The 15,325-nt window shown below is 52.1% G+C and overlaps 1 protein-coding gene across 2 annotated transcripts in view; it reads right to left on the reverse strand.

Annotated features, from left to right (window-relative positions):
• Nucleotides 1–2,322: 2,322 nt before the first annotated feature.
• The window catches only part of cabin1 (calcineurin binding protein 1), a 32,255-nt gene continuing 19,252 nt past the window's right edge, over nt 2,323–15,325 (reverse strand). For both annotated transcript variants that reach the window (XM_076170730.1, XM_076170729.1), the window contains 8 exons: nt 12,817–12,980; nt 12,491–12,587; nt 11,694–12,380; nt 9,866–9,940; nt 4,746–5,016; nt 3,958–4,119; nt 3,667–3,860; nt 2,323–3,581 (listed from right to left, as the gene is read on the reverse strand). In XM_076170730.1, coding sequence (XP_076026845.1) covers nt 3,438–3,581; nt 3,667–3,860; nt 3,958–4,119; nt 4,746–5,016; nt 9,866–9,940; nt 11,694–12,380; nt 12,491–12,587; nt 12,817–12,980 — 1,794 coding nt within the window. In that variant the 3' untranslated portion in view covers nt 2,323–3,437. The remainder of the gene's footprint in view (nt 3,582–3,666; nt 3,861–3,957; nt 4,120–4,745; nt 5,017–9,865; nt 9,941–11,693; nt 12,381–12,490; nt 12,588–12,816; nt 12,981–15,325) is intronic.

Raw genomic sequence — 15,325 nt, forward strand, 5'->3', positions numbered from 1 at the left:
GGTGTGTGTCTCTGTCAGTCTGTGACCATTTGCTTTAAGTGCACAGATCCTCCCTGTGCTCCTGAGTTAACAGCTGCCAATATACAGCCTGGTCCCAGGATCAGACGGCTCTCTAGCAGCCCAATAAAGAGCCCCCGGAGAGGCCTGACGAGAAATCTCACACCTTTGGCTCACATTAGCCATGCAGCACGGCCTTTTGATGCTTAATTGGCCACTTTGAGCCAGCGGCTGGAAACAACATGTCAGCGAGCGGACAATCACACGTGGAGGAAGAGAGAGTGAGAGAGAGAGAGAGAGAGAGAGAGAGAAAGCCTTCAGCTGATAGCGGCTCAGCATCTGGAATGTTCCTGAGGTTAGAGATGATCCAGAAGCTGGGGAGGGGAGGAAGTGAGGAAGGTGGAAACCTCATGCTAACGTGCTACCATGCTAAGCACCGACGTCAATAAGGGAGAGCTGAGAGGAGAGGGATGATAGTTTGATCAGCAGGCAGAGGGTTGATCAGATCCTGATAGATTTCTCATGCAGTTTGCAGAGAGAATGAGTTGTGTTTGTGGTGAGGAGGAGGAGGAGGAGGAGGAGGAGGAAGGCTTCAGCAGAGACTCTGAGCCGATCAGGAGCAGCAGCAGCATCAAGGAGCTGGCTGAGCACATTTGGTCGCCCACATAAGAAAACAAACCCCACATGGAGCTCGGCTGGCAAAGAGGGGCAAATGACAACTTCACAGCACTTCATAAGAAACTCCTGGAAGTTGCTAATGAAGACTAATGACTTCCCTCGTGTCGGAGACTTCACACCAGAGTGCACGAGCCTTTGAGCACTGAGGCAGAGAGGCCTGCTGAGGAAGACAGGAGGATCAGCCTCAGCCTGAGCCTCAGCCTGAGCCTGGGCCGCTCTGCTGCAGGGGGAGAGTTGGTGAAGAAGTTCATCAGGTTTATATTTAAGTTTCTAAACTAAAATTAAAGTCCAGTGAAGTTTAATTCACTGATTTGGGAAAAAGTTTAATTTTGTGAAGTTGGAGCAAAGGAAAGAGAAAAAAGAGAAAGAAAGGAGGAAAAGAGTGAACCTGAAACAGGAGGGGAGGAATAGAAAGATGACTTTGACTTACTGACTTATTCTGTAGAGAAACTCTTCATGTTTAATTCATTTAACTGCAACAGAAAGAAAAGCAGTGATGGAGGAATGAGAAGGAGAAAGAGCTCAACCTGATTCACACATGATTCCTTCCTCTGCTGCTCTATGCATCTGATGACTCATGCAGACAGAGGGTCCAGAGGGTCAGGAGGCTCCAGAGGGAAGGTTAACCATGCAGACAAACTTCTACTGCACATCTGTGTCTGGTGACATCATACACAAGTGGAGTTTAGACAAAGTGACATCAGAGGAGGAGAAACAACAACCAGAGAGGAAGAGACAAGGGAACACAGCATCTGAGTGACTGAGTCTGAGTGAGGGACTGAGGCTGGGTGAGTGACTGAGGCTGAGTGAGGGACTGAGCCCGTATGAGTGACTGAGTCTGAGTGAGGGACTGAGCCTGTATGAGTGACTGAGTCTGAGTGAGGGACTGAGCCTGTATGAGGGACTGAGTCTGAGTGAGTGACTGAGCCTGTATGAGTGACTGAGTCTGAGTGAGTGACTGAGCCTGTATGAGTGACTGAGGCTGGGTGAGGGACTGAGCCTGTATGAGTGACTGAGGCTGGGTGAGGGACTGAGCCTGTATGAGTGACTGAGGCTGGGTGAGGGACTGAGCCTGTATGAGTGACTGAGTCTGAGTGAGTGACTGAGCCTGTATGAGTGACTGAGGCTGGGTGAGGGACTGAGCCTGTATGAGTGACTGAGGCTGGGTGAGGGACTGAGCCTGTATGAGTGACTGAGGCTGGGTGAGGGACTGAGCCTGTATAACTGAGTCTCACTGATGCTGACTCCAGCTGAGAGGTGAGAGGTTCTAAAGCTGTGGTGCGTGTTCCTCTGGTGGTCGTCTCAGTTCCACCTGTTGGTCTGAAAGGTGACAGCATGAAGATAAGTGGAGTACAGATGAACGTTATGATCTCTTTATACAGATTCAAACAGGATGAACACATAAGCAGCTCTCCTTTAACCTCATCTGTGTTGTTAACGTGTTCTTATGCTCACTTTGCTGCATCACTTCTTGTTTTTCTTTCACCATGACTTAAAAAAAAACATTTTAAAATGAAAACTTTGAAATTCCACCTCTAATAACTCACTTTGGTTGATCTGCAGCTGTCGTAGTGATGTCATGTTAAAGTGTATGCTGAAGTGCAGCTGAGGTTTCCATGGTTACCAATGAAGACACAGGACACAGCGGTGTTTCTCAAATATATTTTTGGTTTTGACATCTATATGCATTCAGTCCAAATATAGAGCGGAGCCCAGAGCGGCTCCACAGAGCGGCTCCGCGGCCCCGATAACACACAAGTACAAAACGAGTCGACAATCAAATACAAAACACTTTGGGTGAAAGTTTACAGTTCTTCATTTGTGTCGTTTTAAAAATGAAGTTGAGACAAACATGATCAGTAAACTTCTCTCTCTTTGTGTAGAAAACAATCAGTAGAAAACATTCGCTGGTCTTCCTCTGAGTTAGCAGAGCTGATGGATGTCTGAGGAGGAGAAGGCCTCTGATGGCGTCTTCCTCCGCCCGGGGGCCGCCACGCCGCAATCAGGAAGTCATCGCACTCACGCTGCCGCCGCCGCGTCTGCTAACCAGTCGGCCGTTTCCTGAGTTGTTTGGAATCGAAGCGACTGCGACTTTCAGCGCGACGCTCACGCACAAACCCTCAACACGCCTCACACGCTTCACACGCCTCAAACCCTCAACACGCCTCACACGCCTCCCCGCTGGGACTCTTTAAAGCCATTACATATTGGAAAGATATCTGGATTGTGATATGTACACAGGTTGAACTCTGCTGGATGCTGGTGACAGGAGAGACTTCCTCCTCTTAGCTACAGATGCACACAGAGGGAAACTGAACCAGAACAAGAAATATATATATACAGTCAGCAGGGACAGAGAGAGTCTGACCTGTAAACATGCCACATCTGCTACAGGTGAAGAGGCGTCCTCGTCACACCTTTGGGTCCGCTGATGCCTGTGTGCTGCAGATTAAAGATGTGTGTGTGTGTGTGTGTGTGTGTGTGTGTGTGTATGAAAGGTCAGAGTGTGTGAGCGCAGGTGTGTGATGCTGAAGAACCCTGGGCAGCAGGTTTAGAGATAAAGGACGAGTTCACGACGTTAAAGATGCATAACAGGCCTATGTGTGTGTGTGTGTGTGTGTGTGTGTGTACACAGGGCACATTACAGACATGCTGTGACTCAGTGATCACACTGCGCTCTCTCTCCTGTAGTGTGTGAGGGAGCAGAGAGGTGAGCTGCACTGATGTACCGTGTGTGAGTAAAGATGGAGGCTCCATGAGGATCACATGTCCATGTAGTCGTCCTCTTCGTCAGACTCGCTCTCCAGAGACGACTCCTGGCTGGACGTCTCCTGCACCTCCAGGGCCGGCTGGGTCAGGGTGTCCTTCTTGACCGTGGCTGCAGACTGTGAGGACAGGATGACGTTCTGTACGGAGAGAACAGCAGGGGTCAGAGTGGAGCGACAGGCTGTCACTCACAGAGCAGAGCAGTCACACTGACACACTCTCTACCTTCAGCCTCTGCTTGGTTTCCTCTGAGATGCTGCCTTTGGGCGAGAGGAGCGTGGGCGTGGGCGGCGTTACCGTGATTTCGGGCGGGAACTTGGTGACGGTGGAGGGGATGAAGAGCTTTGGCATGCTGGGAGGGACGCGGGAGCGGATACGGGTCGGGTCTGGAAGCTTGGACTGATCCATCTGCTGCTGGTCTGAGGGGAGGAAGAGAAGAGCAGAGAGGAAACGTGAGCTCCGGTCAGCAGGCGGCCGGTTGGCCGGTTGATGATGATGAGGCTCTGAGGCTCTCACCTGGGCAGAGCGCTGCTGTGCTACATGAGGCCGGCTCCTCCTGGAACCAGCCTGCTGAAGAGTCCGACGCCTGGGAAACAGAAGCTAGTTTCATCTGATGGCAAAGGTGAGACTCCTGCTGTCGATACGAGACTCCCTCTGACCCCGGCTCCTCTCGCTCCTCTGTGGGGGGAGGAACAATACAACCGGGACAGAGCCATGAACACAACACGGCAACACCACAACGCCTGAATGAAGCAGAACAACTGCACATAGAGGCAACAACAGGTTAATGTGTGAGCGTGAACAGGACACGCAGAGGACGGAGACTTTATTCTGAATAGTCGCTGATTTATAGAAGTGTGAAGGGCTGATTTGATTAAACTTGTACCTGAAGCTAAAATGGCCCCTGCTCTCCATTAGAAAGATAGAAGAAAGGGTTAAAAGAGTGAGGCAATTAAATGTTCCATCAGCCGTCTTTAAGAGCCAAGAGGCACAATATTCATTAGGAAGATTAACTATGATTAGAGGAGAAATGCAGACAATCTGGAGGTGTGAGCTGCAGAGAGGGGAGAGGGTTTCCTGTTTATGTAACTGAGTGCTGAAGGCCTCAGGCGCCCCCTGCTGGACGCTCACAGATCACAACAACACAGGCTCTCTGACAGACTGCAGTGAGGTGAGGAGGCAACTCCAGTACAAACACACACATGAAACACATTCTACACAAACCACATCCACTCTGAAGTCTTTGTAGCTTGAGGAAGAACGACAACACCAAAGCAGCCCCCCGGTTGTCAGGGCAACCGTACCTGCGTGTGGTAGGAAGGCCATGGCGGCGGCGGTGGCGGCGGCGGCGGGGTGACCGGCGGCTCTCCTGTGCTGCGTCTGCTCGTGGAAGGCCGGGGGTCTGGACAGCTTGCTCAGGGGCTCGTACGGCGCTTTGGCAGGCCCGTCCGGCGTGGACAGAGGGTGGCAGGAGGCGTGGCTTAGCAGGACCGGCGTGGGCACAGAGGCGGGGAAGAAGATGTCTCGCTGGTCCTTGGTGTACTTAGGCGTGGTCGGGGCATCGCCTACAGACTGCTGGAGACGAGAGGGAGAGCAGAGGTGGTGAGGAGGAAGAGGAGGAGCGACTGACCTTCCCCCCTCAGGTGGACACTCAGACGTCTCCCCTGAGACACAGAACCTCACAGTCACTACAACACAAACACACACGCCGGCTTTGGACCTCTTCTCTGGGCGCTCTGTGTGTGTGTGTGTGTGTGTGTGTGTGTGTGTGTGTGTGTGTGTGTGTGTGTGTGTGTGTGTGTGTGTGTGTGTGTCTACAGACCACAATGCATCCCTGTGTGCCACTTTCCCTGCATGTGCTCCAGAAGACCACTTACACACACAAGAGCTGCACAAACAACCTGTGACAACAGCCGCCCTGCTCCCACAGCCGCTGTCATGGCAACAGAGGAGCCCAGTTAAAAGAAATGAATACACCTTCTCTACATTTTACTGTTCCAAATGGAGGAAAAGTTGACACACACACACACACACACAGAATGTGATGAGTAAATGTGTTTGGTTCAAACGTGTCCGAGGCCTCAGCCTCAGTCCTCAGCCTCAGCCTCAGCCTCAGCCCTCAGCCCTCAGCCTCAGTCAGGTACACAGTTGAGTCTCCTGCCCTCTTTCTGCGTCGCTCTGCAGTCAGATTGCTCTGACTCAGAGTCGTGTCGCTCTCTGAGGGATTCACACAGCAGAGCGCCAGCAATCAAACAAACAGAGCAGCATTCCAGAAGCTTCAGATCCTTCAGCACAATGTGGAGCGGCAGCTAGAGGCACGCAGCAGCTCCTCTGCTTTGATGAGTCATGTGTCATGAATTAAACAACAACATAAGTCAGCTGAGCCCCGAGGGCCAAGGAAACTCTGTACCTGAACACAACACAGAGAGAGCTGCTCTACACTCACACAGAGAGCTGCTCTACACTCACAGAGAGAGCTGCTCTACACTCACACACAGAGCTGCTCCACACACACACACACACACACACACACACACACACACACACACACACACACAGAGAGCTGCTCTACACACACACACACACACACACACACACACACACACACACACACACACACACACTCACACACAGAGCTGCTCCACACACACACACACACACACACACACACAGAGAGCTGCTCTACACACACACACACACACACACACACACACACACACACACACACACACACACACACACACACACACACACACACACACACACACACACACACACACACACACACACACAGAGAGCTGCTCTACACACACACACACAGCTGTAATCTATTACTGTGACTCTTATCAACCTCTAATGACGATCAGCTGAGCTGCAGGCAGAGTTCAGGTTTTCTTGGCTCTTGGAAAATGCTGCCAATAAGACCAGGGAGGTCGAGGGGGGAGGATGATGATGATGATGAGGTAGGGAGAGGTGGATGATGAGGTAGGGAGGAGGAGGCCGACGAGGGGATGACTCACAACGTTGATGAAGAGGACAACAGCAGAGGCGCCACAGACCGACGGCAACATTAACGGAGCTGCACGACGTTTCAAGCGAGGGAGCGATGAATCCACACGCGTGAGGATGAGTCAGAGCAGCCAGACAGAGCGGCCACATGTTCAGCAGAGTAGAATGAGTCAAGACGACAAAGTTCAGGTGTGGAAAAGCAAAAACACCAAACACAGCAAAAACTATAAGAGTGAGCCGACGTCTCATATCCACCGTCTGTTACAGTGTCCTGAGGGTGAGACAGACACAGGACGCAGAGAGGGTGAGGGTGAGGCAGAGTGAGGGTGAGGCAGAGTGAGGGTGAGGCAGTGAGGGTGAGGCAGAGTGAGGGTGAGGCAGAGTTAGGGTGAGGCAGAGTGAGGGTGAGGCAGAGTTAGGGTGAGGCAGTGAGGGTGAGGCAGAGTGAGGGTGAGGCAGAGTGAGGGTGAGGCAGAGTGAGGGTGAGGCAGTGAGGGTGAGGCAGAGTGAGGGTGAGGCGGTGAGGCAGAGTGAGGGTGAGGCAGTGAGGGTGAGGCAGAGTGAGGGTGAGGCAGTGAGGGTGAGGCAGAGTGAGGGTGAGGCAGTAAAGGTGAGGCAGAATGAGGATGAGGAAGAGTGAGGGTGAGGCAGAGTGAGGATGAGACAGAGTGAGGGTGAGGCAGAGTGAGGGTGAGGCAGAGTGAGGGTGAGGCAGTGAGGGTGAGGCAGAGTGAGGGTGAGGCAGTGAGGGTGATGCAGAGTGAGGATGAGGCAGAGTGAGGATGAGGCAGAGTGAGGGTGAGGGTGAGGCAGAGTGAGGGTGAGGCAGAGTGAGGGTGAGGCAGAGTGAGGGTGAGACAGAGTGAGGGTGAGGCAGAGTGAGGGTGAGACAGACACAGGACGCAGAGTGAGTGAGGGTGAGGGTGAGGCAGAGTGAGGATGAGGCAGAGTGAGGATGAGGCAGAGTGAGGGTGAGGCAGAGTGAGGATGAGGCAGAGTGATGGTGAGGCAGAGTGAGGGTGAGGCAGAGTGAGGATGAGGCAGAGTAAGGATGAGGCAAAGTGAGGATGAGGCAGAGTGAGGATGTGACAGAGTGAGGGTGAGACCGAGTGAGGGTGAGGATGAGGCAGAGTGAGGATGAGGCAGAGTGAGGATGAGGAAGAGTGAGGGTGAGGATGAGGCAGGGTGAGGATGAGGCAGGGTGAGGATGAGGCAGAGTGTGGGTGAGGCAGAGTGAGGGTGAGGCAGAGTGAGGGTGAGGCAGAGTGAGGGTGAGACAGACACAGGACGCAGAGTGAGTGAGGGTGAGGGTGAGGCAGAGTGAGGGTGAGGCAGAGTGAGGGTGAGACAGACACAGGACGCAGAGTGAGTGAGGGTGAGGGTGAGGCAGAGTGAGGATGAGGCAGAGTGAGGATGAGGCAGAATGAGGGTGAGGCAGAGTGAGGGTGAGGATGAGGCAGAGTGAGGATGAGGCAGAGTGAGGATGAGGAAGAGTGAGGGTGAGGATGAGGCAGAGTGAGGATGAGGCAGAGTGAGGGTGAGGATGAGGCAGAGTGAGGGTGAGGCAGAGTGAGGGTGAGGCAGAGTGAGGGTGAGGCAGAGTGAGGGTGAGACAGACACAGGACGCAGAGTGAGTGAGGGTGAGGGTGAGGCAGGTTGAGGATGAGGCAGAGTGAGGATGAGGCAGAGTGAGGGTGAGGCAGAGTGAGGATGAGGCAGAGTGATGGTGAGGCAGAGTGAGGGTGAGACAGACACAGGACGCAGAGTGAGTGAGGGTGAGGGTGAGGCAGAGTGAGGATGAGGCAGAGTGAGGGTGAGGATGAGGCAGAGTGAGGGTGAGGCAGAGTGAGGGTGAGGCAGAGTGAGGATGAGGCAGAGTGAGGATGAGGCAGAGTGAGGATGAGGCAGAGTGAGGATGAGGCAGAGTGAGGGTGAGGCAGAGTGAGGATGAGGCAGAGTGAGGATGTGAAGAAGCAGCTCCACATGACATGTGAACACAGGCAGAGAGGGTAAATGCTCGTCAAAACTGGATTTGCAGTTTGGGGTAAAAATGAGGCTCAACCTCAACTCTGATCCAAGCCAGGCACCGACGCTCCGACATTTAGGAAAAGACAACAAGGAATACAGATGATAACACCATGGAAGGAGAAGCAGATCTATTTTGCCCACGGCGGCTGCTGCTGCTGCTTCTTCTTCTTCTCAGCAGCGTGAGGTTGGGGGAACATCACCGTGACAACAGGATGTGGGCAGAGAGACCCTTGATGACTGTGTGGGCAAGCAGGAGGGATGTGAGGAAGAGGGAGTTCACCGACGCAGGATGAGGCAGATTAATGAGTCCATGAGAGGAATCAGATCCAAAACAAGAACCCACGTCTGCAGCAGCCGCCGCCGCCGCCGATGATGATGATGATGGTGATGATGGTGCTGTTGATTCTAAAATGTGAGCTGTGCCTTTTAAAAAGAGGGCTGATCTCAGGTGAAAGTAGCTAACAAGCCTAAAAGACGCTCAGCTGACAGATTTGGCGAGTGAGTGGCGGTTAAAGGGCCGGCGTGGAGCGTTCACGCCGCGCTCCAGGCTATATTTAGCTCTGGCAGGCTGGAGCGGGCCGACCAGAATAAGTACTACTAGACTACAATAGTCTACTACACAGGCGGCACGGCGGTCACCCGACGCCACCGCGGGCGCTCAACTGACTGCAGGGCTTTACTGTGTTCACTTAGAGAGGAGACAGTCCAGTGTGTGGCGCTATAGAGTCGCTATCTGCATCAAACCGGTAAAGACAGAGATAAATGATGCCTGCTAGTAGAACACATGCGGGGAAAGTTGGTTAAAGGTGCAGAGAACGCAGACAATTACAATCTCCATGTAGAGTTTAGACTAGGTGGCCATTTTGAAACCAAAGTCTGGTCCGGACGGACGCGTTTACATCATACGGCCTGAACACGAGGCTCCTTATGTAAGGTCACCATGCAGGCCTGATCCAGAGCTGTCAATCATTCAGACAGCAAACCTCCACATTCAGAATCCAGGAGGAGGAAAGCAGCCTGGAGTTCACAACATCTGCTACCAGCCTGGAGGTCCGCTGGGATCTGTTTATGTTCCTGTCCCACTAAAGACAAGCTGATGGGCCAGCAGACGCATGGATCACCTGCTGTCTCTAAGGTGTCAGATGCAGATGAACGTGGACGCTTCCCCCTCAGCTCATGTTGCAGCTGCCTGAGACAAATGATGACCCACAGTGTTTTGATTGATAGAAAAGAGTTTCAGCACTTTTCCACCAGTCGCAGGAGAAAGTTGACTTTCCTCCGCTCCACTTCTTTTCTCCTTGTGGCTTCAGCACTAAATTGCTTTCCAGAGATTCTTTTAACCAACCAGCACAGAGAGAGTGGGAGGAGCCTGTGGATTCATATTTACCTGTCTTTGGGCAGGAGTGGCCAGCTGTATCTGGCAGAACTTCACAGCTTGATCCAAAGCTACATCCTCGTCCACCTGGAGGAGGAGAAGAGGCAGAGGAGCATGAGGAAGATGAGCAGCACACAGACACACGTTCATGGTCACATTCCACACTGGCAAGTACTGTATCTTCATACATAAAGTAAACACTGCTGCACACACACACACACACACACACATCCTCCACTGATACACATATGTAAACTTGTGACAGACAGCCAGCCTGATCAGAGCTCTCACTGGGGTGTGTGAGAGTTTGCGAGCTCAGCACCCTGCACACTTCTCAGCAGTGTCGTCCCCTCAGCTGCTCCTGACTGCAGCTGGCTGCTCTGTGAGGCGTTCAGGGACACATGGGGATTTGACTATTTCTCAACTGCTCAAAGGCGATCCAGCTCTGAATCACACAGAACCAACCGGCTCTCTGTGGGCGGAGACACTGGAGTGTGTCGTCGTTTACCTCAGTGATGTCACAGCAGGTGTTCTCCGTCAGTGTGTGAGTGGAAACATCACCTGCCACCAGACTGGAATGTGTCCAGAAGTGTTTACACCTTCACAGAGCAGTGTGTACGCACGCACGCACGCGCACGCACACGCACACACGCACACACACGCACACACACACACACACACACACACACACACACACAGTGCTTTTTTCAGCCATGGTGCTGCTAAACTGTCTTTAAGTGCCGGAGCATGATAACACTGCAGAGCTGTCATTTGCAGGCATGGCTCTAGGCTGTGAAAAGTGAAATGGCTGCCGGCCTGATGATGCAAAGCTCAGCCTCTGTCAGGGCAAACTCTGTTTACACTGACAGGGATCCCCAGTTTACAAGTGTGTTAACTGCCTCTGCTCAAGCTTTCACTCTGCTGCTTCTTGGAAGTGTAGAAGTCAAAGAAGAACTGAAGCCACAGAGGCTGCTCATCTACTTTCATTTCTTCTCTCACCTCCTTTCCTTTCCTCGCCCACTGCCCTCCCACCCTAGCTGCAGCTCTCTGCTTCACACAGTCAGCTTCCATGAAGGCCAGCACCCATCTGCAGCTCAATACGCCTGGACAAGCTGATGATCCAAGTTCCTCTGTAATGAGACCATTAGCTGCAGCTACAGTCGCTCCCACTTTCAAACCTCAGACCAGCGTTTACTCTGGAGAGGCACAGAGACCGCAACGTCCCTGTCATTCCCTATAAATACCTACGTGTCAGTGTAGGACAGTAACACTTGAATTCATCTTTCCCTCCTGTTCGCTCTGTCGTCTTCTCATCGCTGCTCTGTGTTCAAATCTCCATGACTCTCATGGTCTGAAATATTCATTCCATTCTGCAGTGTCAATGTTGTTTATCAGCCCCACAAATGTTCTTAAGGCCTAAATAATGTAGTTTCCATTTCAGTCTGGCTTCCTGTGGAGGAGTTAATAAGATCTATCAAACCTTCATTAAACCACACACTCCTGCAAACACAGGAGACTCCGGACCAAACTGCTGGATTTCTTGGTTTCTCCAGAGAATGAACAGAATTCCCAGACCTTCCCTGTTAGGAAGTAAACTCCTGAACTCTTCTGTAAATGTATCTTTAGACATTTAGACACTTCTGTTGCAGTGTTTGCTAGGTGAAGGAGGGGAAGTCCCTGAAGCAGAGAGCTGTGTTCTTACTCATTCTGCTTTATAAAGGGGGTTCCCAGGGAGGAGGGGTTGGGTCAACCATGCATGACTGTGCATAATAACCAAGGGTGTGTGTGTGTGTGTGGGTGTCTTTGTTAGCTGCACCATGACCAGTGTGAAGGGAAGTACCTGTTTGATTAGCATATAAGTCTCTGACATGATCTTTTCAATGCGTCCCAGGTCGTAGGTCATGACCTTCTGGCCTTGCTGCCACACTCTGTAAGCGTCCAGCAGCAGGGTTTTGCCCGACTCCACGTCCTCTATAAGCTTCCTCTTCCTGTTTGGTCGTCTCAACAGACCCTGCTCGGCCCCGCTGGTTGCCACGGTGCCCTTGGATGCGGGGCCCTGGAGGTGTTGCTGTCTGGAGCTGATGCTCAGCTCCTCCAGGGACAGCTCCTGTGTCCGGCTGCTCTCTGTCATCTTCTCACGAGGCTCGGCTGAACTCAGGGAGGTCTCCACCTCTACCTGACCCTGAGACTCTGTTGCTGTAGAGGGCCTCCTCCAGTGGCCCGGGTCCAGCTCCATGGGCTCCTCCGGGCCCGCTCTGGGCCCCTCGTTGCCAGCGGCCTCCACCTTCCCAGGGCAGCTCTCCTGAACCTTCAGCCCCTTGTCTGCGGATGGTGGAGGCGGAGCAATCTGCGGCGGGGAGGGATCCCTGGGCCCCGAGTCCGGGCCGGTGACACAGACTCCCTCTGTGAGCCCCGGCTTCTTAGGCAGCACATGTTTGCTGTCCTCAGAGCTGGGCCTGCTGGACGTATCCGTCGTGGTCATCTCCCCCATGGAGGTCAAAGGCAGTTTGGAAAGCAGCTCAGACACCTGAGAGGAAACAGAACCTGTCAGACCACAAGGTGGGTGCATGCCAGACCACTTAGACATCAAGCTGCTCTCAGCTCTCAGTGTGTGTACACTCAGGTCTGCTTCTTTACCCCAGTGAGACTGTTCAGGTTGTCCTCCAGCACTTTGACAGTTAGGAAAAATGCTCGCTTGGCCAAAACCTGGCGATCAACATCCCGTAAATATTTCCTGCATATATATATGAGAGAGAGAGAGAGAGAGAGAGAGAGAGAGAGAGAGAGAGAGAGAGAGAGAGAGAGAGAGAGAGAGAGAGAGAGAGAGAGAGAGAAAGAGAGAGAGAGAAAGAGAAAGAGAGAAAGAGAAAGAGAGCGAGAACATAAGTCAGTAAGTTGTAGCACAGATAGATCATCCTGAAGCAGCAGCAGCACACACACACACACACACACTGGCTCCTTACTTTCCCTGGTCAGGGGTTCTCTGCAGCATGAACGACACTTTGAGAAGTGTGTCGTGATCCTTGAGCTGAGACAGCACCTCCAGCAAGAGGACGATGGAACGGTTCATATGAGACGCAAAACTTCCCGGTCGATCAATCTCATCAACTGGAATACGCCAGATGCCCTGCAGGAGGAGAGAGAGGCGGAGGGAATGACGACAGATAAACAAACACAACCTAAACGGCACAGAGCGGAGCGTTTCAGCAGCCAGCAGGAGTCTGGTTTCAAAACATGGCACAGTTTCAATGCATTATGCAATAAGAATCAAACAGTCTTTACTTGGGCACAGACTCAGATTGAGCTCTGTATGATCAGCGAGCACACACACTCAAGTTTCTACATGTATAGCTGCCTCTCTGCTGCTGCGGCCTGCGGGAGCGAGGGACACACGGAAACCATTAACAGGGAAATATGGAAAAGCCAAAGGAAAGAAAGCAGGAGGAGGAGAAGGAGGAGAGTGAGAGAGGAAGTGATGAGAGTTTAAGAAATGGCAGTGATAGAAGGAAGTCCTAATGAGGGGATGGAAAGATTTGCTGTGAACTGGCGGCCATGGAGGAGGTGTGGAGGGAGAGGGAGCTCTCTCTCTGTTCAGACATGATAGGCAGCCTCATTAGTGCACTGTCCTGTTCAGGCAATGCAACAGAACAGCAGACGTTCTGCCAACAAACACAGGCCTGCTTAGCTCAGAGCATGATGGGGGATTTGTGTTGATGGAGCGGTCCACCTCTCCAGCGAGCACATGTCCTCTCAGCAGGTGAGGCAGGGCAGGGATCTGAAGCTTTTAACGCCGGTGCAGATGGAGGCCGAGGCTGTGTGTGTGTGTAGGCACAGAGAGTCTGGCCTCTGAGAGTGTGTGAGGAACACAAAGATGACCACATTGGGAGGGAAGTGAATAAATGAGACGACTCCATCGGCTCCTGAAGACACTGGGGAGCCTCCGTCCTCCTGGAGGAGCGGCTCAGACTGTCAGATGACATTTTCAGAGCCACCAGAGAGACACAAAGCAGGGCAGAGAGGCTAAACAAAGCTCTCCAATCACATTCCTGAGGATGGACTTACTGCCTACTCACCCAGAAGGTGTCAGAGCTGAACGCAGTCTCTCTCTCTCTCTCTCTCTCTCTCTCATCTCCACTAAACATTATCCCTCCTCTCACATCGCAGCAAAACAATTCACCTCCCTGTGACGAGTCATAACTCAGAGATGTGACTCTAATTCTCTGAGGTTATTGCTTCCTCTGTTCTGAGTCGCCTCCCTCCACAACCATTTATCACTCAATCTACTCCGCTCACTAAGTTCATGCATCATTTCAGTGATGAAGCTGAAGGAGCTGCAGACTCTCCAGCCGCTGATGAGAGAAATATACTGAAGAGCCTTTATTATGATGTCATGCTACTACAGGCCAGGCTGGGAGAGCTTTGATCCTTTCTATACATCACCAAAACATCTCCAACAGGAAGAGGAAGAGTAGGAAGAGGAAGAGTAGGATGGGGGCGGACTGTGGGCACTTAGAACAAAATGAGGAGGACTGCAGAAGAGTCCAACCACAGCAATCATTCCAAGCATCTTTATCTTACATTTATGAGGGAAACCACGGTGTGTGTGTGTGTGTGTGTGTGTGTGTGTATGGAGCTACGACCAACACATCACATCACCGAGCTAATGAGAGAATAGAGAAGGATGGGTAACTAAATGTCAATCTGTCTCTAAAACATCTCCAGTTGAGGTTCAGAGAGCCGTATCACACCGAGTTAGTGAGGTAATGAAGCTTTACACATCGGCGTAGCAACAACACCACAGGAGTGAGCAGAGAAGTGAGGCTGCTGAAGGAAGCGTAGAGGCTGAACGTTTGTCCGGTGGAGCTCTGAGCTTCAGTCAGGAGCTCCCAGTGACAGAGACGCACCGACCCACATAAACCCACGTATCACAGCTGAGGAGCCACAGGGACGTTACACAACAGGAACACGGAGGTTTGTTTGAGCAGCCAGCAGGAAGAAGTGACTCTAAATGACTGAAGAGAAGAGATTCCCCCTGTCAGCCATGAGACAGACTCCACAGCACTTTACTTTCGATCACATTCTGCTTTGTTTCCCCTCCTCAAAACCAACGACAGGAAGCGATTTCCCCTCCTTACTTCCACTTTAGATGAGGAGACTGAAGCTCCCCGTCTACCTGCCAAAGCCCCCAGCTTGAGGCAGGTGGGTCCCTTTTCTTCTACATTCATCTATTTCACAAAAGACCTCAGGACCAAAAGGAGCAGGAGGAGGAGCAGGAGCAGGAGGGGGATCTCAGTCTGTGTTGTTTAGATGGAGCTGGAGCTTGAGCAGAGCTCAGCAGAGTCTACACACTACAACACTAACTCTCACAGAAGGACGTGGGAACTCCACCGTACAAACAATAACATGACCTCCTGCTCAATCCTGTGTAAGAGCTAAAAGCTGAGGGACTCACCATCACCGACTGAACTCTAC

Source organism: Genypterus blacodes, unplaced genomic scaffold (assembly GCF_046128005.1).
Source record: "Genypterus blacodes isolate CSIRO-AG114 ecotype Tasmania unplaced genomic scaffold, CSIRO-AGI_Gbla_v1 ptg000229l_1, whole genome shotgun sequence".
Lineage (NCBI taxonomy): Eukaryota > Metazoa > Chordata > Actinopteri > Ophidiiformes > Ophidiidae > Genypterus > Genypterus blacodes.